The sequence below is a fragment of the Seriola aureovittata genome, chromosome 24 (genome assembly GCF_021018895.1).
Source record: "Seriola aureovittata isolate HTS-2021-v1 ecotype China chromosome 24, ASM2101889v1, whole genome shotgun sequence".
Lineage (NCBI taxonomy): Eukaryota > Metazoa > Chordata > Actinopteri > Carangiformes > Carangidae > Seriola > Seriola aureovittata.
The window spans coordinates 11,310,976-11,336,342 of NC_079387.1; the positions used below are offsets into that span (position 1 = coordinate 11,310,976).

General features: G+C 44.2%; 1 protein-coding gene across 6 annotated transcripts in view; it reads right to left on the reverse strand.

The window, feature by feature from the left end:
• Positions 1-2,390: 2,390 nt before the first annotated feature.
• The window catches only part of agap1 (ArfGAP with GTPase domain, ankyrin repeat and PH domain 1), a 141,647-nt gene continuing 118,670 nt past the window's right edge, over positions 2,391-25,367 (reverse strand). For 5 of the 6 annotated variants that reach the window (XM_056370678.1, XM_056370677.1, XM_056370676.1 and 2 more), the window contains 4 exons: positions 24,969-25,059; positions 24,465-24,687; positions 7,464-7,719; positions 2,391-7,261 (listed from right to left, as the gene is read on the reverse strand). In XM_056370678.1, the coding sequence (XP_056226653.1) occupies positions 7,052-7,261; positions 7,464-7,719; positions 24,465-24,687; positions 24,969-25,059 (780 nt within the window). In that variant the 3' untranslated portion in view covers positions 2,391-7,051. The remainder of the gene's footprint in view (positions 7,262-7,463; positions 7,720-24,464; positions 24,688-24,968; positions 25,060-25,367) is intronic. The other variant, XR_008826794.1, reaches the window with a different exon arrangement.

Here is a 25,367-nt window from a genome sequence, read left to right on the forward strand (position 1 = left end):
GGCCTCAAATCTTCACATCAGATTTCAGAAATGAAGAAACAGCGGTTTGAAAATATTTAGCAATTTATCCTCCATTTTTAAATCTTCATAAATATTAAATAACCGGTAGAAAAAAATAATTTTTCTTCACTTCTATTTAAATGTGTTTTTTACACAAAAAAGGCAGAAATAAGCAAAAGAAGAAGATTTTCCACCTTAAACATCAGAGGATATTTTAGTTTATTTACAGGATGCGTTCATGTGTCATAATTAACCTCAGACAGATGAGTTTGTTTTGGTTCAACTGGTTAAATTTGGTTTGGTTTTGTTGACAGTTATTTGTCCACTTATATTTCATACCCAGAGAATCGGATCATTTAGAGTAAACACAGCATCCTTCATCTTCCATAATGACGTCAGGTGACTCAGACAGGTAAACAAAAGTCATAAATAAAGTTTACATACCTTGGTCACAGCGCTGGGTGTTGCCTCCAGGTGCAGACAGGTGACGTGTCGTTCCCTCCGGTCATCGATCTGAAAGCTCAACTCTAGCGACCCCGGTGTCTCCCCCTGACAGTCCGTGACGTCAGCCAATCACCAACACCTGTGGGTAAACAGACGCCAGGTGAAGTGACAAACAAAACAAACTTTGTTTCATCCTCTGAGCTCAGAAACTTTCACGAGTTCTCAAATAAACGTGAAAATAAACATTAAACGCACCGGAAACACGTGGTTTGATCAGTCGGATCCAGGTTCTGTCCAATCCGGTAAAAATCCACATGACGAGACACAAATCCACCGACACCGACACCGACCCGCGGGTTTTCTTCACTTTCCTACAGAATCTGCTTCACTCGTTTCTTTTCAACGTCATTCAAGATTTTACGGTTAAAAGTTAAAAACAAAAACAAACTCCATCCTCTAGATAAACAGACGTGTCCTCTGTCTCATTCTGACACACCTGTGCGTAACGATGCACGCACGTACGGCTTGTTGCCATAGCAGCAGGTGTTAGAGTTCAGACACTGCCCCAGAATTTACGTTTAACCTCCTTTTTTGACGTTTAAAAAATATATTTTATAAAGTTTATTATTAGTCGATGGTCAGAAAATAATTCAGCAGCTTTTTGATGATTGATTAATTATTCAGATAATTAAAAAAAAAAAACTCAACTAGCAACTTCTCAGATGTGATAATTTTATCATAATATGATCATTTACTGCTGTTCTCTGTTAAATATTAAAGTAAACTGAATATTTCTACTTATACGTTTGGACGTTGGTGGAATAAATCAAGACACGTGAACGCCTCATCACATTAAAATAATTCACAGATTGATCAATAATGAGAAATCATTTGCCTAATCGTTGGTTGCAGCATTTCCTGGTTAAATTTCATGTACGTTTAAAACAACTTTTCGACTGAAGTGAATCATGAAAGGAAAAAAAAAAGAAGCTTATTTCCTTTAATAAACGTGGATTTCTGCTCAAAAAGCAACAGCGACGTTAATGTTTGCGTCTGTTTTCATACAGAAACTCAGGGACTGATTTAAAATTCAGATTTCACAGAAAATTGAATGGGTCTAATTTTACACGTTAAAATGTCTTAAAATCTGTTTTCCGAGTCTAATGAAAAAAACGCTACTCAGCTGCATTGTGGGAAATGAAGGATCCAGGAAATTGAGTGACACTAAAGATTAAAAATGAGAATTTCTCAGGCTTCATTTTTGACCAGAATCCGTCTCCAGCTTCAACAGTGACAATAAATTACTTCAAGAACATACAGCAAGAAAAATATCCAGGAGAAAGATAATTAATGTGTTTAAAGGTCAGTGTTGCTGTGAAACTCTGAGCCAACTGTTCAGACTGAGGTCACATCACCACCAGTCAAACGTCAGAGTTTTAGGCTTGAACATGTTCATGTTGAACGTGACTGAGTCTCATGAGGCGACTCCGACCTGCAGCCTGAACACAGGAGCGTCTCTGCGTCGCTCCCAATGAATTTTTTTGCAAATTGTAATCAACCCGGGCCGTCACGGTCGGCTGATAAATGAGACCCGGGGGATCGGCCGAGGCCGAGGCTCTTCTCTGCAGCATCCCCCCTCCCTCCTCCCCCTCCTCCCCGCCTTCCTAAATTAACAACAACCTGCCTGGGCTTCAGATGAACTCCTGCTGATTAATCCTGATGGAGCCACGGCGACCGAGGAGGCCAAACAACCCAGCGTGTGTGTCGTCTTCTTCTTCTGTGGTGGTCTGCTCTGCTGTCCGAGGGTCAAAGTGTCAAAAAGGAAACGACACACTCACGATCTGAATGATGTGTTAATACAATAATCTCAATCCTGAGTTTCCACGTCAGGAAACTTAAAAACTCACCTGAGCAGGAAGAGAATAAGAGAAACATGAACACCTGGGTTTATATTAAGAAGCATTATTCTTGTCTTTATTGAAAAGAGACACACATTACAGTAGAAGACTCTGTATTAGGTAAAATTTTTCAACAACGGTACTGTACAGCCAACAAAAGTCAATAATAATAATAATTTTTAGAATAACAATGACAATGAGAACAATATGTGTCTGGATGATAAATCATAGCAATAATAAAACATGGATGGACTGGAGAGGTCGGAGGAAAATATACAAAATCGCAGGTCTGAGTGGGAGGGATCTTTCTTGCTAGGTGGGTTTATAAATAATGTGGTGGGCAGGCCTGGTGGGTGGAGCTTAGGGGTAAAGGCTACATGAGGTAACACAACCAGACAAACCAAACGTTGACCATACGGAGTCGTTTTTTTCTTCGTTTTGTTGTTTAAAGTCTATGTACAGGTGAGGCGGTGCAGACGGTGACGGGCAGCGACGTTAGCGCTGACGCAGTTTCCGTGGTTTCCAGAGCAAAGACGGTTTATTCACCACCAGGAAGCTTCAGTCGTTCTAATGTAACGCTTGTGATGTCTGAGCTAACAGCGCTAGAAAATATACCGCGCTGTCGTCCGTTAGCTGAGATTAGCTAACAGATGCTAGCTGCAACGGGAGTTTCACAGGATGTTTTTAATCTTGAATCTGTTTTGAACTGAACAGTAGGTGCTACTGACTGAAGAAGCTAATGTAAAAACAAACTTTAAAAACAATAGCTGTAGTGGAAACAGTTCATGTACTGAAGGAGATTCAGCAAGTGTATTATCATTTCTGTTAGCTCAGCTAACGGACGCTAGCTGGGGGCGGAGCTTCACAGGAAGTTTCTAGTCTCAAAACATTTCCTCGTTTGGTTTTGTGTTTCGAAAAACAAGGAACAGGTTCAAATGACTTGAGGGAAAATAGTAAAGTTTACACCAAAGTTTAAACCATGCTAGCTGCAGTTAGCTTCAATAGCAGATGACTCAGCAGTTTCTGTGCCTTCAAACACCGTTAGCTGAGTTTAGCTGGTTGACCGCTAGCTGTGTCTGGAGCTTCACGTAACGTTTTTATTTTTAAACATTTTCCAACTTTTCATTTTTCAACTTTTCAACTTGTTTCAACTTTTGATAATGTAGAAAGTGTTAGCTTGCAAGCTGAAACTAAGCTGCCATGCTACCGGGCTAATAGCTAGCAGTGAGGGTTAGCTTTACTTCTGTGCCAGTTAGCATTTAAAAGGAGACAGCACCGAGCTTTTCATGCTCCTGTTGAGTTGAATAAATGTCATTTTACTTTGAAATCTGAACTGTTTGTTGCATGTTGAAATCCTGTGACAGATTATTTTGGTGGCTACAATAATTTAAAAGTAGATCCCATCAAACTTTCTCTGCTCCTGTGAACTTAAATAAATGTTTCTCAAATGTTTAAACTAAAGTGAGAGCACAAATGAGTTTAGAGGAAACCGCCAGAAGCTGCCACCGCTGAGAAAAATGCCAAAATAAGAGAAAAAGGAAGCTGTAGTGGAAAGAGTCGGGCTTAAGACGGACTGAATCAGATTTAGTGCATTTCTGTCATAAATAAAAGGACATCTTTGCCCTGTCTTTCTGTCCTGCTTCAGGACAGACACGGGACGAGTCAATTATAAAAACACAAAATAAAAACACAAGTTCACCCCCTGGTTTAGTATTAACGGGGATCCAACGCCAGGATCTAACGCCATCTTTGAGATGACTGGTGGGGGAAGTAATGGGGGCGTGGCACGTTTAGAAAAGGGTTGGACGAAATTAGAAACATAAAGGCGCAATGTGTAAAAAAAAAAAAAATGGCATAAGGAGGAAAGTTTTAGTGTTTTCTTTTCTTTTAAATATTTCTTACATTTCCACAAACAGAGCGTTTGTGGTTGGATGAAGTGACGACGCGACAGTGACGATGAGTTTGTGGATATTGCTTCCATACACAGTCGGGCTGAGAGCCGCTCCTCAACCTCTGCGGAAAAACGTCTCTGTGAAAGTCTGAGGACGAAACAGTGAAGAGGGCGAGGACGAAGAGCAGAGCTGAAATAAATCATCACGCACGTGGAGGTGACGGAGCTTCTTCCCCGACAGTCCTGATCAGAGACGCTCGGTCCGATCTACGCCGACGTCACCAGGCTGACGGAGGTGTGGAAGAGACATCAAACCTGAAATTAACTTGAATTAACAACATTCATGATTCGTTCCAAGTGGATCTTTAAACCGCTGGTTCCCAACCTGAAGACGCGTCTCTGTGGCCGTGACCTAAATTCACATTTGTCCTTGTGGTTGAAATAAAACCTGACACCCAGCTGCTCGGTCACAACTTCAGGTGTGTCAGGTTCAAACTTGACTTTTACTAAGACAGTGTGAAGAACATTTCACAGGAACCGTTTAGACTGTTTTGGTCTGGACTTTCTCTCGTGGTTATTTGGTCTCAGTCGTGAGTCACATTTTAACTCGACCCTGTTAAGACTCAGTATCCACTCAGACTTATTTGAATTTGGACACGGCTTGATCTCATCTGGACTCTTGGACACGTTTCATACATCCAGGGTTTCTCCAGGTTGGGGACCAGTGGCTCAGACTCCTGGTTACCTGTTAAACCTCCTGGCCTGGTGGATCAGCGCGACACTGAGCCAAAACACACGACATTCAGTCAACGTGGAGGTGACTTCTTCCTGACTTTAAAACGGATCACCTCCACTCTGCGACCCGACACACAGTCAGCTCATCTCGTGTTCTCTAATTTACACCACGTCCCCGTCGAAAGAGAGAGAGAGAAGATTATTTACAATAGGTTTCCACACTAAAGAAGAAGAAGAAGAAGAAGAAGAAGAAGAAGCCCTTCTTAGTGATTCGCTGAGCAGATCAGGCAGAGCGTCTGATTGGACGAGACAGATGAAAGGCTGAGGGTAATGGGAGGGAACTCCCTGTGATCTCGTTCAGAGATCATTACAGATAAATCTTTACACGTTGATCTCGGTTCTTGTGTCACGTTCACGTCTCAGGTTCCTGATTCTGAAGAGAGGTTTAGAGTTTGTAGCTCGTCTCATCATCACTGATTCGTTAACAGCAGATTATATAAAGCGAGCTCATTAAAAACTGAACACCTGAACGAGGAGAAGCAGATCGATTCCCTTTTTGCTCCGTGTGACTGTTTTGCTTCTTAGCTGCTTCTTGTCTCTTCCATTCGTACAAGTTATAACAACAAAGATTCAGGGAAACTTTACATCGAATGTTTACGACCAGGATCTAAATCAGGTTTGGGTTTAAGATGTTTTCAGTTCAGTCGATTCAGAGAGAAATCTGTGGAAAATCAGAATCAACAGACGGCGAATACGTAGCTGCTCTGAGAACTGATTCATCTCTCAGGTCAATTTCTAACCACAAAATCATCAGTTCCTGTTTTTAATATTTATATTTATTTGCTGGATTTCTTATCATATCGTCCAGTCCGACAACCTGCTACAGAATTACCTACAAAGTCTTTCACTTTACTCATTTTTGAAATTGTTGTGGGGTTTAAATTTGATTAAATGCTGAACTGAGTGAAGTAGAAACAGTTCAAACCCAAACTCCTGAAGGCCCGACAGGGAAAAGATGACGGGGTGTTTACGATCGACAGTCTCCGGTCCCTGAGCCTGGAAGAGCTTCTGTACATTTAATGACTTTATACACCTGAAAACAAAAATCCCCTTCCCTGTGTTTTAACCATTGGTCCAGCAATGCACATCCAATATACACAATCCAGGAAAACGCCTTAAATTAAAATAGAAAAAAAAAAAGCAAAAACAAGTGTCTAGGACATGCGATCTATCACACTTCTGTTACCGCTAAGAACTGATCTGAAATCTGTTTCTTTTACACCGAGATATTTTCACATTAAAAGCGTGTGAAGGCGGGAGAGTTCACAGAATTCATCAAAGAAAAAGGAATCCAGGTGAGAGCAGGTGAAACACTGAGGCTGCAGCGAGGGTCGGAGGGGGAGGAGTCCTCCGGTGACTCGGAGCGATGATGATGATGATGATGATCAAAGGGCTTCCTGGAAAAGCAGTTGTGTTTGTGGGCGTGGTCTGAGGATGTGAAGACCCGCCCCCTCATGATATTTTCATTCTCACAGTTTCTTTATCTCGTTTCCTGTTCAGACGGAAGAAGACATGTTTTGGCGGGAAAGGAAAGGGGGCGTGGATTCTGATTGGTTGTTGGGTGAAAAGCAGAGTGATGCTGGACGAGTCCTTCGAGGAGTTTCTTTGAGTTTGAGCGGGAACTGGCCGTGTAGTGTTAAATGATGAGGTATGATGTCCGTCGAGCTTCAGACTGTGCCCTGATTGGCCGTCATCAGTCATGTGATTATTTCCCAAAAGGCTCTGATGAGCCATGAATGTCTCTTGATGACGAACCGAGCTCGGATGATTGTGGACCACATTTCCCAGCATGCTTTGGGTGTTTTTTTTGTCCTGTCGAGGGCTCTCCCAAACAGACACGTGGACGCAGCGTCACCACTGACCCGTGATCAGTTTTAGTCCTAACGAGCCGTCGACGGCAGTGGTGGTTGTCGGGTGAAGTGGGCGGGGCTTAAGAGTCACAACAGGTAGTGGTTCCCAAAATAAAAGGTCAGGATTCTCTGTGTTCGTTTCCCGTAGAGAGTCACATGGTTATAAATCGTGGTCATATGAGCGCGGTGCTCCCGGCGCTGCTGCAGCTGTTGTTGCGGTTGGTGTTGCGGCGCGACAGGTTGGGCGTGGCCATGAGCGGGAAGCGCTCGTCGGGACAGCCGTACTGAGCCAGCGTGTCCACACACTCCTGACTGTTGGCCTGCCGAGCGTACGCCATCGCGCTGTTACCGTGGGCGTCCCTCGCCATCAGATCCACGCCGTACTGGAGGGGGAGGGGCAGAGAGAAAATCAGAGTCAGTTCAGACTGGAGACTGATAAATGATCAATCAAAGATTTATTGATTTGTATCAGCTGAATATTTCTAGCTTTCACTGCTGGTTGGACACATGGACAAATTTTAAAATTCATCAGACGCCATTTTGTTTGCCCGAAATGACGTCTGATGATCATTTTCCCGCTCTCACCCAGATGAGCAGCTGTGTGATGACCACGTTGCCCTTGCGGCTGGCCAGGTGCAGCGCGTTGCGTCCGTCTCCTTCTCCGCACGTCTCGTTGACCTGCTGGCGGGACCCGTGGGCGAGCAGCAGGACGACGGCGCGCAGGTCCTCCTCGGCCGTCGCCCTCAGCAGCTGCTGGCCCAGAGAGAGGTCGGTGCAGGGCAGCGACGCCACGAACAGACGCTGCTCGTACTTCGCCCGGATCCAGCGCTCCCTCTCCTCCCTGACAGACACAACACAGGGACGGACAGGAAGCAGTGACAGGTGAGACAAGTACATTCCTTCAAAATAAAACTTCCTGATCTAGAGAAATGATCAAACCTGTGATTTTTCTTGCTTGGAATATCTGTTCAATAACTAAATAAATTCAATTACAAAGCCGTTGAATTGCTCCCCTCTCCTGTCCAACACGATCCCCAAACGGCCCCCCAGTGTAAAATAAGACACAGTGAGAGACAGAGGGACAGACGGGGTGAAAGGCGAGGGGACGTGGACACATTGTTCACCAATCGAGTGTCATTAACTGCTGATGTGTCTAATCCACGACTCTGATCGCTCTAATCTCTGCTCAAATCCCTCCGTGTCAACAGCAGCTCATTCAGCCGCTGGGATTAGTCCAGGAGAGAGGGACAGGGAGGGGGGAGGAGGACGACCCGGGGGGAGAGATATTGAGCTGTCCCCTCCTCCTCCTTAACAAAATAACAACACCTCCTCCAGGGGGTGGGGGGGGCAGGGGGTCGCAGGAAATGGAGAAGGAGACACAACAGTGACTTCTCACAGGTTGATGCTTCCACCATGAAATGACTCCAGTGTGTGTGTGTGTGTGTGTGTGTGTGTGTGTGTGTGTGTGTGTGTGTGTGTGTGTGTGTGTGTGTGTGTGTGTGTGTGTAAAAGGTCAGTAACAAATTAAACACAAAGGAACAGAATTAAAAACCTTCATTACATGAAGTTTAATGCGTGAGATTTTTCTTGCGTCTGGACTGAAGCGTTGAAAGAACTTGTGTTAAAACCTCTGTTTCAGTCTCTTTAAACGATCATCTGAACAGATCAATCCTCATGTTTCTAACTGGAGTTCCTGGTAGGTATTGAACAGAATTGGTTCTGAACGTTAGGTATCATATCGTCATTAAAACTGATAATTAAGAAGGAAACAAACTGCCTTTAGTGTCGACAACAACTCTGAAATGACTGAAATGAAAAACATGTTGAGCACATTAAAGGTTTTAATTATCATTATTTTCTAAACTGAAACAATAACTCCTGATCTCGACGTAACGTTTGAAGCTTTGAGGTCATTTTGTCTCTCAGGTCAGAGAGTTTTATCTCGTTAAAATGAGGTGATTGTGTTTCACTGATGAAAACTTCAAGATCTTTCATTAGATTTCTTCTTTATGATCTTTGACTCTGTGACTCGACTCCGGGTCAGAAACAGTATTTTAAATTTTAACTGCTGCCACTTTCAGGACATTTCAGGACGAGTATTTGTCCTCACATTAATTACCGCAGACACAGAAGATAGAAACGCTCCGAGAGGTTTTTCCTGATTGAAATAAAGGTGAAGTGAAATGGCGGCCGACATCGAGAGCGGCTCGTCTCTGAGGTTTGATCCGACTGTCAGAGCTGAATGTGATGGAGACCAACTGTGGGAAAAGAAGACGAGGCAGAGGAAGAGTTTGTGGTCGGTGTGGGAACCTGGCAGAATCTCATTAAGTCCCTTCCTGGAGACCAGTGTGTGTGTGTGTGTGTGTGTGTGTGTGTGTGTGTGTGTGTGTGTGTGTGTGTGTTTTGGGGGGTGTGGTGGCGGCTAGCATCACGGAATGTCCCGGGGGCTTTTCCTTCCTGCCCCGGCCCAGAGAGAGAGCAGGGAGGCTGGGCACGAGACTACGGCCGACAGCCCCCGGACAAAGCCTGGAGGTGTCACTCAGTGTGTGTGTGTCTGTGTGTGTGTGTGTGTGTGTGTGTGTGTGTGTGTGTGTGTGTGTGTGTGTGTGTGTGCGCTCAGCGGGGCTCTGGCCTTCTGTCCTCCAGAGGACAGGGAGGAAATGTGAGGCCACTGGACCCAGGAAACGCATGCCTTCCCCCGCCGCTGGAGTTGCTAAGGGCCTGGCAGTGTGTGTGTGTGTGTGTGTGTGTGTGTGTGTGTGTGTGTGTGTGTGTGTGTGTGTGTGTGTGTGTGGGGGGGGGTTCAGATCTTTGTTGTACAGCTACACTGATAACCAGGATTATTTAACCCATGATTTAGATCAGTTTCTGCCACGTTCAGCAGCAGCTCAGCTTCCAGGGGACGGAGGCAAATAACACCTTAAGTTTTCTACTAAAGTTTGACACTTAGTTTAATTTCTCCTTCGCTGAGGAACACGCTTCATGATGTTCGTTTCCTTCATATATTTACCATAAAGTCACCATGTTGCAGTTAGGATGGCGTTTCACTAAGGTCTTTTGTGCGACTGACTTTAAGTGATTCCTTAAGTATAAGACTAAGATAAGGACAAAACCTGAAATCCTTCAGTGAACATTTTAAGGAAACCTTTAGAAGAAGACTTGAGGTTGTTTCAGCAACCATTTATTTATTTATGTTAAGGAAACTTTAAGGAAAATCTTAACTTAAGGTGTTTTGTGTAAGTGGCTCCAGGTTCTTAATGTGCAGATCAGATGATTTTCTTTGTCAGTGACCTGAGTGTCAATCATAACTGACAGTAATCGATTAATTGATCAAATATTTGGTTGATTATTATTTGGTTGCCGCTCCACGACACCAGTGCACGTGTAAACACACCGACTGCGAGGCTGCGTTCACAGACGTCACCTCTCTTCAGACGCAATCATGGCCGACATGTTCAGGTGTCCACATATTTGTGGCCATGTAGCGGATTAGCAGCAGAGTCTCAGTTTTAGATTTACATCTCACCACATGACAAATGTCTTTGTTTGTGTGTTGGTGTGTGTTTGTGTTTTAGTTAGTGTGTGTTTGTGATTGTGTTTTTGTTAGTGTGTGTCTGTGAGTGTGTGTTTGTGTTTTAGTTAGTGTGTGTTTGTGATTGTGTTTTTGTTAGTGTGTGTCTGTGTGTTGCAGTAAACAGCGACTCTCTGTCATCATGAGCTAACGAGTCCTGAAAACACACAGCTCTGGACAGTGGAGAGGCTAATTGCACTAATTAACCACACAGTGTGTATGTGTGTGTATGTGTGTGTATGTGTGTGTGTGTGTGTATGTGTGTGTGTGTGACAGTATGTGTTAACATGTGTCTACTGAATGCACACACTCATATTTTGTGTGTTAATCTGTGTGTGTGTGCATGTCCCTTTTCACATCCCATTAGACGGAGCGCTGTGCTCCAGCACCGAGGCATGCTGGGTAGATAATTAAACATGAGTCCCGGTGAGATGGCTTGTCATGGGGAAACACACACACACACACACACGCACACACACACACACGCACACACACACACACACACACTGCTAATATGTCAAACGGAGCCCAGAGGGGTTGTTGTGTGTGTCAGTTAAATTAAAAGATAAAAATTACACCAGCTACAGAAACAAACAGATTCATAGACATGAACCTGAACGCCTCTGATTCTACTGTCTCTACTGTCTTTAACACAAACGACTCCCTCTCTGTCTGAGGTGTGACGCAGTAGAAACGACTCTGACCTTCATTTTATTTTATTATTATAAGCCGTCGGCTGAAACTGAGACATTAACTTAAAATTTAAAATCAGTTTCTGTTTTTGTTTTATTTTACAGTTTTATTCTTGTATCAGTTTTTTTGTTCCCACTTTGGTGAAACCAAAACACCAAATTAAACATTGAGACGATCCGGATTTGTAGAGACTTTAATCTTTTGAATGTATTATTAATAGTATTTGTGTTATTAGTATTTGCATTTTTATTTTAAATTACATTTAATGTCGTATGTTGATTACTGTTATTTAGCTGTCATTATAATGTAAATATACAAATTTATTTTCCGCTCAGTCCTGAATTATCTTTTGTGTCCTGATGTTTCTACCTGCTCACGTAGCACCTGAGGAGGGGACCTGTTGATTGACAGCTTCATCAGCTGCTGTGTTTTTGGTGTCAGGTTGTGGTCGCCGTTGGAAACGGTGGGGCGTAATGTGATTTTGTTTGGGGTCACTCAGGGAGCCACACTGGGCCCACTGTGCTTCTCTGATTTCCTGCCTGTTGTTTGCCCTCATTGTGTGTGTGTGTGTGTTTTTGTGTTTGTGTGTGTGTCGACGTTCCCCCTGAGCGGCTGCTTTGTGAAGTTGTGTTTACATACACACTGAGTTTCCTGTCCGTCCACAGCCTGAGGGTGTCTGTGCGAACCGACTGACTGACCACCGCTGGACGTCCCACCAGCTGCTACCCCTCTCTCTCTGTGTGTGTGTGTGTGTGTGTGTGTGTGTGTGTGTGTGTGTGTGTGTGTGTGTGTGTGTGTGTGTGCGTGTGCTTTAGAGGGTCAGAGAGCAGAAAGCTGGCACACACACCCTGATAATCACACCAGGCTAATTATCATAATTACCTGTAACCAAACCCAGAGACACACGACAGCGTTGATGTCCGATCATTTCTCTCAAGAAGAAAACTGCAGCTTCCTCTTCCTGTATTTACTGTGTCTTTACATTTCAGAATAAAAGCATTACAACATAAAGTCGTTGAGCATGAATGAGGAATCTTAAACTCCTCGTCTTACGTCACAATATGATGATTGATCTGACACTCGTTGGAGAACTGGAAACATTTGAAAAAGACGAAGCCGTCAGTCTCATCTCAAAGGTTTCTATCATCGTCTGCAGAGACATCAGATCATTATCTGAGTTATTTGTCCAGAGATGATCAGACATCAACGCTGTTGTGCGTCTTTGGGTTTTTGTTTCAGGTAATTATGAATTATTTATTAAAGAACTTCTAACAGCTTCGTGGTTAAAGCAGATCAACTGACAGTTTGTTCAGTTTATAACCTGCTGAAGATTCAAAGAATCCCTGTGTGTCTTTCTCTGTTTAAAATCTTTTATTTTATTTTTAAAATGTTTATTTTTTCCCACTGTAGACGATGTCCTCTCCCTCATCACATCCCACTTTGTGTTACTTTAAAACAAAATAACAAAACAAAGAAATAAAGACACTGCGTCTGTTGTCAATAAAAATCTAATGTTGATACGAACAGAGATTTACTTTTTGTCTTTTACGAGATGCTGACACGTATATTTGAAAATCCTTGAAACGAGAGCAAGAAAATCCTCCTCAATAAGCCCAGTGTGCACTTTATTAGGTACAGCTGCACAATGTCAACTTTAACGAAGATGATAATGTTTGTGTTTGTGTCGACACTGTTGTCGAGGTGATTCAATTATTCCTTTTAGCTCTGAGGAGACGGACCGTTTCTCTTGTCTCTCTTGTCCAATAAACCACAAGAAAGACTGCGATGCACAAACTGCACAAACACTTAATTATTCATTTTTATATTGTATATAATATCTCTATTTTATCTTATTTATTTTAGATTCTGCTTCTAGTCTTATTTTATTTCTTATAACATCTTCGCCTTGTGCTGCTGTGTCAAATATGAATTTCAAAACAATAAAAACACCTTTTCCTCATAATATTATATATTCAAATTATTCATAATAAATGTGTCACTGAATTTACACATTGTGAACACAAACTGAACATTATCAGTCGCTCAGACTGGACAGACATGAAGATGAATGATCTCACATTCTGTCACAGTCTATTCTTTCAGATTAATTTATTGTTGGTTTAATCTTTTATTTTATTTGTCTTCGCGTGTCCAGATTTAATGTTAAATTTAATGTTTGTTTTCTATTTTTCTTTTTTTCCTATACTGTGAACATTAATGTTGTTTGTCTGTTTTAAAATATAAATACATTTCTGCATTAAACTGTGAAACGGATAATAACTATACATGACCTTTAAAACACAGACGCGTAGAGAAACAGTTCCTCAGAGATAACTTTCCATCCGAGGCCGTTTATCCGGTTATTTATCACAGTGTCATCTGTGGGAGACGTTTGGAAATCCTTTCAAAATAAAATCATGAAAAGTGGTGTTTGCATGTGACTAAAGAAGAAATATAAAAAAGGAAAGAAAAGTTTAATTCAGACAAAAAAAAGAGGATTTTCCGTCTGAGTTCAGCCTGGAGCTGAGATGTATGAGCCAACACACTGCTGTTAAAGCCTATCATTAATTACAGTCTGGAGTACGCTGTGTGTGTGTGTGTGTGTGTGTGTGTGTGTGTGTGTGTGTGTGTGTGTGTGTGTGTGTGAGGTAATGAGCAGTAGGAAACGGGGTTAAGAGTGACATGGTGTCAGTGGCTTCTCTTCTGGCCTAATTAGCCCTCTAATTAATAGATTAATAGATAGATAGATAGAGCGTGGATAAGAGCATCAGCTAACTGCCCGAGCTAATGATGAATCACCGTCACTCCGTCACGTGGAGAGATTTTGTAACAAGGTGAGGACACAAATGTAGAACTGACTCTGTTTTAAAATTCATCCAGAAAAACTGCACGACTTGTTTTTTTTTGTTTTATCTTCCAGCAGGAAAGAAAAGACAAAAGGAAAGAAGAGGAGAAGAGGCTGAAATCAATTAGCCTTTCCGAGCTGGTCGTTAGCTGCCCTTGGTTGGGCACAGATAATTAAAGGGAGGGTGGTGGGGTGAGAAAGGTCTGGGTGGGGGTTGAGTTGGACTGAAATCAGCCATGAGATTCAACTAGATGGAGACGGAGGGGTTAAATCAGACAGAGATAAAAGAAAGGAGAGAGAGACAATGCAAATGAGGGGAGAAAGAGTGAGAGAAAAGGTGGAGAGGTGGAGGAGAAATGGACCGAACCGAGAGGAAGCCGATCTCTGGGCTGAAACACAATCGTCCTGCGACGCCACAAAGACACAAAGAGGCAGAGGAAAGACGACACCTCCAATAATCTAAAAGCTCTAAAGCATCTTCATGATCAATATGAGAAGCACAGATCTGATAAACTGATAATGAAGGATCGTCACGATCAGGACGGGACGAGAACACCAATCAAATCAAACAAAGACAGAAAATCAAGATCCTCGAAGCCACAACCACGACTTTGACATTTACAAAAGGAACCCGGCTGTTCGACGAACACGTGTTCTCCGAAGAGGAAGAGTTTTCACCTCTACAGTTCTGACCGTCTGCAACCAATAAGAAAACAGCTGACGGAGATTTTACCTCGAAGCAATGAGACACAAAATAAACTCAGTCCATGTTTCAAATCTCTTCAGTCTGTTTTTCCGTCACGTGACGAAGCGTTGAAGCGACTCCAGTCAGACACAGAGGTGAAGAACGAACCTGAGAACTTCCTCACGCTGGTGTTTGTTTGTAACCTCCATGAAACAACCAGCAAATAAAGTTTCTCTTGTTGACTCTTAAACTTGGTAGGAGGTTTTTTAACGTCAGTAAACGTCACAGGAAACGTCCGTCCCTCGGTCTTAAAGCGAAGCTCCTGAACTGTTGGAGTTTTATCAGTAACTAAAGGTTCATGGTTCCCTGAGAAGGTTCCTTCAGAACTCAACAATACCACCTTAAGATGATTTAACATAATAACAGTCTCTAGGTGATCAACACAGATCAATCACTGATCAGACGCCTCAAATTCCTGCCAAGTCATCGCACCGAGACTTTCCCAGAGTCCTCTGGGGCCTGATCTGACGGAGGCGATGGAGGCAGTGACGACCCCGACAGCTCAGGCCTCGTGGCCGGGGAAGCCATTGACATTTCCCACTAGATTAGCTGGATGCAGATGAGTGGACCTGCCTGGGGGGGGGGGGGGGGGGGGACGCACGGACAGGAAGTAACAAAGTGAAGAGCTGGATTAATAAGGAAGTGGATTTCAAACATATCAATGGACCATCAGACTGTAGAAGAGACCAAACATCTGGTGGATCATGAGCGTCGCCTCTTTGTAAATTTGATGTTTTCAAAGATTCAAACACAGTTTAAAGAAGAGAGAAATGAACTGTTCTCAGGCAGGGAGGAGTTTGATAAGATAATACGTTAAGTTTTAAAATATATTTCTAATAGTTTTATATTTTCATGACGTGACGATGCTCATTCAGCCCCGGTTGGAAACTTCCATCCTCTGAGCTGCGAGTGAGTCACTGTGCTGGTTTTAGTTTTAGTCTGTTTCTCTTCTCTTCACTCACACGTCGCAGGTTTCCTCCTCAGCTCAGGTCAAAGCTGTGAACTCTCTGGTTGAATTAGCAGAATTCCTAAATAAAAGAGGGTGATGTGTGTGTGTGTGTGTGTGTGTGTGTGTGTGTGTGTGTGTGTGGTGAGTTTCTAATGTTTACCAGCCGGCCGCGGCTCACAGTGAACCCATTCAATCCAAACACATTACCCACAAACACGAGGACAACTCTGTCGTCCACTTCTTCCACCCCCTTTCTCCCTTTTCTTTATTCTATGAGCAATTTTCCGACTGAGCCAATTAGCCAAAGGGTGAGGAGGGTGAGGGGTTGGGAGGAGGAGGGGGGGGGGGGGGGTTCGTACCATCGGCGTACAGATTCATTTCTGCTCCAGGAGCCGGCCCCCGCTGGCTCACGGCGAGCAGGAGCAGAGCGGAGCCGGCGAGCGGGAGAGGACGGACGGAGTCACGCATGTGGAGAGCGTTATTTATTTCTTCATTATTAAAATAAGGGAGGGGAGGGGGAGAGGACGGCGAGGTTAATCTGATGACTCAGGCATAAAGAATGTGCATTTAGTTTGTGCTTTTAGCCCGTATTAGCATAACCTCGCCGCGATGACAAACGATGAATGGCCCGGTGATTGGCTCGTGTCAGCCGGCTTAATGTCAATAGTAAATTGGAGGGCTTGTTAGGCGAGTTGGGGGACGCGGTTACGGCAGCGGCGAGGCAGTCATGTACAAAATAATGTCTATTAGGACTAATTTAATCAAGGCCTCCCTTTTACAGATGAATTAGAATGTAGGGGCCAATTATTTTTCAACGTTTGCACTGGCCCTGCCTGTCAGGAGGCTCTCCTCCTTCCTGAGTGTGTGTGTGTGTGTGTGTGTGTGTGTGTGTGTGTGTGCTGTTTAAAATGCAGGCCGTGGGGCCGGCTCGTATCAGCAGGGGCTGCAGATAATGGCGGGGAGATGATGGCAGGCGGGATCAGCTAGTTAACCGACGCAGATGAAACGGAGTTCGGCTCAATCTGCACACACTGGATCACAGGCAGCGCACACACACACACACACACACACACACACACACACACACACACACACACACACACACACACACACACACACACACAGATCTCAGGGGACATTAGTTGTATTTACAAACTCTTTCTATGAGACGTTTTCTGTGTAATTCTAAAAAAGTGTCTCGTTGTTGTTAAAGGATGAAATCAAAGTGTCTCCGTCCCGATGAAACCGAAGTAGCTGCTAATTACATTTTTTCAGACGACTCATGAACCATCCAAAGCCTTTGGTGACACGATCAGTATTTCCCTTTTCCTTGCCTTTCCTCACACATGCTCCCATCAGCCCCGTGTTCTCTCATCACCAACCAACAAGCCAGAGACCTTTAACTGACCTGTCAACCAAGACAGAGGAGGGAAGTCACCAAAGAGTCAGAGTCAGAAAGTCTGTCACTCTCAGGAAACACAAAACTAAAAGACTCAAACCTTAAAGAATAATCCTGGTTCATCAGAACGGACCCCAAAACGAAACAGGAGTTTGATCCAACAGGTTGGAAACAAGTTGTAACTGAAACCGACTGTAAAGAGTTTAAAGACACATGGTGACACAGTCGTCTTTAACACGAGGGTCAAAGTTCACAGAGTCTGATAAACTGTCAGTTACTTTTCTTCTTTACAATGTTACTTAAAGAAAAGATCTTTACTGACTTTGTTCTTTCATATAAAGTTCGAATGCTCATGTCACTTGATGAGAATAACAGACGTAATAATTATGTTTTAAAGTCGATATCTGGTGTGTGAAGTGGAGACACACACACATACACACACACACACACACAACACACACACACACACACACACACACACACACACACACAGATCTCAGGGGACATTAGTTGTATTTACAAACTCTTTCTATGAGACGTTTTCTGTGTAATTCTAAAAAAGTGTCTCGTTGTTGTTAAAGGATGAAATCAAAGTGTCTCCGTCCCGATGAAACCGAAGTAGCTGCTAATTACATTTTTTCAGACGACTCATGAACCATCCAAAGCCTTTGGTGACACGATCAGTATTTCCCTTTTCCTTGCCTTTCCTCACACATGCTCCCATCAGCCCCGTGTTCTCTCATCACCAACCAACAAGCCAGAGACCTTTAACTGACCTGTCAACCAAGACAGAGGAGGGAAGTCACCAAAGAGTCAGAGTCAGAAAGTCTGTCACTCTCAGGAAACACAAAACTAAAAGACTCAAACCTTAAAGAATAATCCTGGTTCATCAGAACGGACCCCAAAACGAAACAGGAGTTTGATCCAACAGGTTGGAAACAAGTTGTAACTGAAACCGACTGTAAAGAGTTTAAAGACACATGGTGACACAGTCGTCTTTAACACGAGGGTCAAAGTTCACAGAGTCTGATAAACTGTCAGTTACTTTTCTTCTTTACAATGTTACTTAAAGAAAAGATCTTTACTGACTTTGTTCTTTCATATAAAGTTCGAATGCTCATGTCACTTGATGAGAATAACAGACGTAATAATTATGTTTTAAAGTCGATATCTGGTGTGTGAAGTGGAGACACACACACATACACACACACACACACACACACACACACACACACACACACACACACACACTGACTGTCTGTAATTACTACCTTTAAATCCTCCTGTAACGACCTGCAGCAGACGAGCCTCTGATGTGACATGTGTCCATCTCAACTCTCACCCGTCCAATCTGTGTTAGGATCACAGAATCGGGGGGGGGGGGGGGGGCGGGGGGCGTGTGACTGATATGAGTTTGGGTTTTATGGGGTATGAGGCGGGACTACCCCCTCCTTCCCCCACCATTGCCTCTGACCCTGGGGGGCAATTATCTTGTGATGTGGGCCCCCTGCCCGCCTCCTTCTCCCGCTCACCCCATCTGGTCCCCTGAGCCCAATCCTGCTGCCGTGTCGGGGCGCTCGCCGCACCTGCACCCCGGCCCAGATTAAAAGCCCCTGGTCTAATTTTAAATCTGTTAGCGCTGGCCTTTTCTGGGGGGGGGGCAAGACTAATCTGTTCCCATAAAGGGCCCTTCTTCTTCCCCTCTCCTGGCTCCCAGCGCCAACAGACCTGCTGCTGAATTATTACTGGCCAGGCATTCGTCATGTGGGGCCCGCTGTTAAGTGTGTGGTGGCGAGGCGGCGGCGGAGGCGATACGTAGCCCTGCGCGCTCATCCTTTAGCCGCCCTCATTCCCGCTCATTTCTCTGCTGTCTAATTAAGGTGTGGCGCCCCAGTACCTACACGTCTCTGCCTCCTCCTATTGTTCCCGCTGCTCACTGACCAACATGGTTCCTGCTGAGGACAGACTCCGTCCTCCGCTGACTGTTTCTGCTGATCTGACGTTTCCAATGTCGGATACAAGAGAAAATGTGGCCTGATAATCAACCTGATCAATATTCAGTCTCAGTTCACACCATCAGAAGCTGCAGTAGCTGTTGTTACCAGAGAAGTTAAATTCATTTTTGCCAAGTTGATTGAACAAATGTCAATTTACGAGTTGTCGGTCAACTCACAGAAACGTTTTCCTCGTTCTTAATCCGTCCTTCAAAACTCCTGAGGAAACAGCCGTCAATGATGTCGACAGCAGACACAAAGAGATTCTCCTGAGATGAGATCTGATACTGATTTATTGATCTGTACTGAGGCTGAAAGATGTATTTTGTCTAGTTTAAATATTACTTTGGCTCCTGACAACAGTTCCTTCAGACAGACAGTGATTTACTCAGGAAAACTTTCTTTCTACGTGGTTGTTACTTCTGATTAGTCGATGATAATCATCTGATGTTTGGACTGGATCGTTTCAGTCTGGAATCTTCATCGCAGCAGAAACCGTGAACAAAGACTGAACACACACAGGAGAGAGTAACGCACAAACAGGCCAAGATGCTGACCCTCTACGACAGACTGCCAAAGGTCGGGAGTTGGCACGAGGGGTGGGCGGGAGTTCGAGGACACAGGACGCCCAGGGGACGGAGGCACATGTCCGCCAACCACCTCCTCAGTCCGGTGGCCAGGAGGCCGGATTAGCGGCACTGTCACTTGCTGTCCACTCAGGCCTGCTAACACGCTGCGTCAAACACAGCCTGAGCAGGCCTTGGGTGCTGGTGTTGATGTGCCACTCGACAGATAATTAAAACAATGAGCCGCGGCGCCAACAACGGAGGACCGAGGGTGCTGCAGCAGCGCCGGCCGAGCCGCTGAGCCCCCGTGGGGGCTCCGCGACGGGCAGCGTGCCCAAACTTAGCAGCCCTTTCAGCAGTGGCATCAGCTGGGGCGCGGCACCGGGCGACCATGCCAGCTGAGGTGATGACGGCTGACCGCGGGCAGCCAGAGGTTAATGGGAACGTTTAGAGGACGGCTGAGTCTTTTTGTGGTTTGTGGCGGGAGGAAAGACTTCTAACAGGATCCCTCCGGCGCCGCAGAGCTGGCACGGTTGGTGTTCATCCACACTGCAACCAGCCTGCGAGCTTCACAGCTTAGTCCTCGCTACGCTGTCCCCCGTCCTCACCACTGCGAGGGAGGCATGTCAACAAGTATCTCTCCTCATCATGAAGCATTGTGGCGCTGAGCAGGCGTGGCAAGACATTGTATTTGCGGCGCTGAGCTCCAGCCCTAAAACGATTAGCAGCGACAGTCCCCCTCCTTCTCCTCTCCGAGACTTGCTGATGTTAATGAGACCTGGACCGGCCGTCGCTGTGGGCAGACGTACGGGGAGGAGGATGAACGGGGGATTGAAACGAGAGGAAAAGGGGAAGATAAAGAGATGATGACAACAGTTGGAGATGGCGGGGCTCGGCCCTGTCACATATCTCATTGGACGGGGGCGGCGCCGTGGAGGAGAGGTGCGATCTCTCCGAACATAATTCCTCCCTCCGGTCTGACCGGGAAGTCGACAGGGGAGGGGAGGAGGGAGGAGGAGAGAAAAAAAATGGAGGTGTTTAACACTGACGGCCATACTAATGCAGCTCCCTCCCTTCTTACACCTTCTCTCCGTGGCGCCATCCTCCATCTTTTCTTCTCCCTGTTTCTCCAAATTCCTCTTTCCCTTCCTTTTTCCATCTGTTCTTTTTCATCTTATCATCCTCCTCTTGTTTTCCTTCCCTCCATCTCCCTCTTCCTCCTATCCATCCCTCTCTTTCCTTCCTATTCTCCCAGTTTTCCTCCCTCCTTCTCTTCCTTCCTCCTTCCATCTATCCATCTCTCCACCCCCCCTCCAAACCTCCAAACAGGACCTAATTGGGAGGCGAGAGTGGGGGGCCAGACCTTGACAGACAGGAGGTCAGCGTAATTGCTGCTGGCCATATTTAACATTAAGATAATCAGGCCATTAATTACCCTTTGGATCATTAAATCAGCCACTTGCAAAATGAAATTTCGGCCTCTATTACTCACTTGAGAGACCACGAGGGGAGGGCATTTTTCCATCCATCAGCCTCCCCCCTCAACCTCCCTCCCTCTCTCTCTGGGTCTCCCCCTCCCATCCCTCCTTCAGCCTGGACAAAGCCTCCATTGGCCTTTTCCCCACACCTCACCCTCACTACAGTCCTCCTCCTTTCCCTCCTTCATGCAGGTTTAAATGTGGAAGAGTTCAGTCACACAGAATACAACATGTGAAGTCTGATTAAGTAAAGATATTAAAGTAATGAGGCTCCACAGCTCATATTATATTATATCATATGATTTCTGCCATCTCTTAAATCATTACAGAACCAACATGTTTAAAGTTACTTTATTTTCATAGTGCTCATTTCTTCAAAGATCTTGTTCTTTTACAGATTAATTGAAAATAACATTTCATTTTTTGTTTGTTTCAGTTATTTGGATTCGTTTGTTTTCTCTGTTTGATATTCTATGTATTAGGTATTTACTTATTTATCTTTTTGTATTTTATCCAATTTTCTTTTTCTTCTTGTTGCCTATAATTTAATTTATTCACTAGTGCTTAATTGTTTCTGTATTATCTATTTTGAATAATCAGATTATTTTTGGTGGCAAGGCTTTGAATGGAAGTAATATAATAAAAAAAGAAAGTAGTTTGAGTATAGGTGTCCCACAAGGATCAATCCTGGGTTCTTTTTTTTTCTTCTATAAATCAAATTAATAAAGTCAAATGGCATTTTTAATTTCAATTTAAGCAATCTCAGATACTGGAGTGATTTTCATATAAACAATATTTGTCATTGTGTAAGAGCAGTTTCCTGTATTTTAACGTATTAAACACGTGTGTGTCCTGATGCTTGTTGTTGTCTCGCAGGTGTGTTTGTAATAAAGAGCAGCAGTGAGTGAACGTAACCTCGGTGACACGGCTTCTACATATCATTTCATAGACCGTCACTGGCACTCCATAAAGCTGTCATAAAACCTCCACGCCTTCCTCCCACTGCGTGTGTGTGTGTGTGTGTGTGTGTGTGTGTGTGTGTGTGTGTGATGAAGGAGAGAGACGGAAGAAGATGAAAAAGGAAAATAAAAAGTTGCTGTTTTCTTTGAACTGTTGCTCATATTTGAAGTGTGTCTCAGCTCCTGTTTTCTCTCAGTCACTCTTATTTTACTTTACTACTTTACTACCACGGCTGAGCAGCAGGAGAGGCTGAGCAAACTGAAAGTGTAAAAGTTGTGGGGTCAGGAATGGGATGTAGACAGGATGAGTCCCAGGAGAGAGGGACGGACAACTCAAAGAGAAAGAGACAAGAAAGAGAAAGAGAAACGATGGAAGAAAGAGAGAGAGGGATTTATGGAGGGGAAACGACAAACAGCGAGCTACTTAAGGAATGGACTGATAAATACTATTGACAGGACAGAGAGAGGGGGAGAGAGATGGAGGAGCGGTGGAGCGTCGCGGGTTAATTGAGATAATATTGACCTCCTTCTCTAATCTCTTCAGGGGAAACAGGCTTCACATTCATAAATAAATAGGAACATGAGCAACAATAAAAGCATTAGTGCTCTGACGGAGGAGGGCTAATGGCACGTCAATACTCAGTCTGTGTGTGTGTGGTTTGCATTTGTACTGTGTGTGTCTGCAGCAACACTTTACCTGAGTGTTTCACTGTATTGTATCTGCGTTACGCACTGAACTACAAAGATGGAGTCGTATCTGTGTGTCCACGACATCGTCACATTACAGTCAGTTTTAAGCTTGTTTGACCACAGGAAGGTTCAACAGCCAATGAACCTTTTATCTTTATTTTCTTCATTAATTCATGGATAAGATAAAATATTCCTTTATTAGTCCCACACTGAGGAAACTGTCACAGCAGCAAAGTGACAGAACAAGAAAGAAAAACTTTAAACTGCCAGTAAGAAATATTTAGAAAGATAAATGATAGATAATAATATAATCTATAAAATAGGTATTTACAAAATAGCTTAACAGCTTGTTCTGTGTCACATTCTTTGCTACACAGCAGATATACAAGGTTTAAATAAAGTGAATTATTAATTTTTAGTTTTCTGGATTCAGTTGCCAAAGTCATTTTCTTCTTTTCACATGTTGTGTTGTGTTTTTATTGTTACGCTGTTTATTTCAATCTTAAACTGTTGTATCTAAACACAGAGGTGACGAGTGTCTCAATAAAACTGATCACAAGCACAGGTTCAGCTCTATTATCAATAATTAACCACACAGGTCTTTATTAAATATCCTACAATAGATTCTGGCAAATTCACATTTACAGGATCATTTATTTACAATTATTTCTCTTTCTCAATGAGGCAAATATTTTATCTAAAATAAGTGCTTTTGTTTTGGAGAGTCGCTGCTCAGGACTTTTACTTTTTAAATCAGGTATTGTTACAGTTTATTGTTGGTACTTTTACTTTATATTCGTGTCTTTACATTTGTTTGTTGCATTTACTGTGTTTTCGTGTGGAATGTGAAAATCTGGGTGTGTGTATTTGTGAGTATCTGTACACAGTGTGTATGTGTGTGTGTGTATTTGTGAGTATCTGTACACAGTGTGTGTGTGTGTGTATTTGTGAGTATCTGTACACAGTGTGTATGTGTGTGTGTGTTTGTGTGTGTGTGTGTGTGTGTGTGTGTGTGTGTGTTGGGGGGGTCATGTGGGGAGTAATTATAAGGTGCTTCTGTTGACTAATGAGCGTTGGGGGGGTGAGTGTAGGGGGGAGGACGGGGAAGTCGATCTTTATGCGGATGGCAGTCAGCTCTAATTTGTTATGATGGCTGCTGCTTCCCAGAGCCGCAGCGGCCGATAATTACACACCACACACACACACACACCACACACACACACACACACACGCAGGTACACACTGATCAACATCATCGTCACGCTAAAGTTCACCCATTTGTTACTATCCCCTATAGTCTCCACAACAACGCACACACACACACGCACACCACACACACACACACACACACACACACACAGCAGTGTTTGTAGGCATTTCTGTCAATATCCAACACATCCTGTATGAACCCTGCTGAGTCTGTGACACTGACACACTGCCCCCTGTCTGCAGCCTGCAGCGCTGCACTCACACACACTTCTGTAAAACACTGCCACTATTCAAACACATCTATTATTATCAATACAATAAACATAATATAATAAAATCCCAAACTGTGGTGTAAACAATCTGAGACCAGATGACGGTGAGTGCAGTAACACGACCACTTCAGGTACAGTCAGTCACGTAAATGTCAGATATGTTTGAGGCTCTTTACACATTACACCCTCCTGCCATCTGTCCTGTGTGTTTCCTACCTGCTGGCGTCTGGTCCCGGTTTGAGGCGTCCCTGAGCGTTGGCCTCCCACACGCTGTTGGCGAGCTCGTTGCCGATGGCCGACATGACCCTGATGAGCTCCAGCGGCCACTCGTCCAGGTCCAGGGAGCGGACCCTGGACAAGTGGGTGCCCAGGTTCCTGTGGATGCCCGAGCACTCGATGCAGATCAGGGCGCCGAGGTTGAGACTCGCCCAGTCCGGGTCTGGAGGAGACAACAGACGTGTTAAAGGCTGCGCTGCGTTAAAGCTACTTCCTGTGATCGTCCCGTTTGATTTCATCATGTTTTAGAGCCAACTAATAAACACTGTTGGTTAAATTACACTCATTTTATATTGATGTTCTCCAGGAGGCGTGATTTATTTCTATCCACTGAGGAAGACCATGTGGTTTGGAGCCCTGGTAGAAGCTAGTAAGTAGACCTTGAGTTGTTGTCAATGTTGACTGACGCTGTGTTTCGTGACGGAGGAAACAGCTGGTACTCACTCTGAGCTTCACAGTCGGCGCAGTGGCCGTTTCCACGGATACCCCTGATGGACTGCAGAGCCATCGCCTCCGTCTGACTGGTCAGACGAGACTGGAGGGAAAGAACAAACAGAGCTCAGACCCTGAACACACTCTGATAAATGAGGGTTTCACTGTCGAGAGAAAGAAACTGGAAACTAGACTTTGTTCAGGTTTCCGTCTCCTCGTTTACTGACTCACACTCGCTGGACATGACCGAGTTTCTGTCACATAAAGGGATGAAAATTAATAAATAAAAACAAAATTAAGACTAAAAACAGAGAAGAGAATTACACTCGTGATCGTGTCGATCTTTTCCTGACAGTCCTGAGTCTGAGCAGATCGTTAAAGGTTTGTTTTCATTCAACTTCAGGACAACAA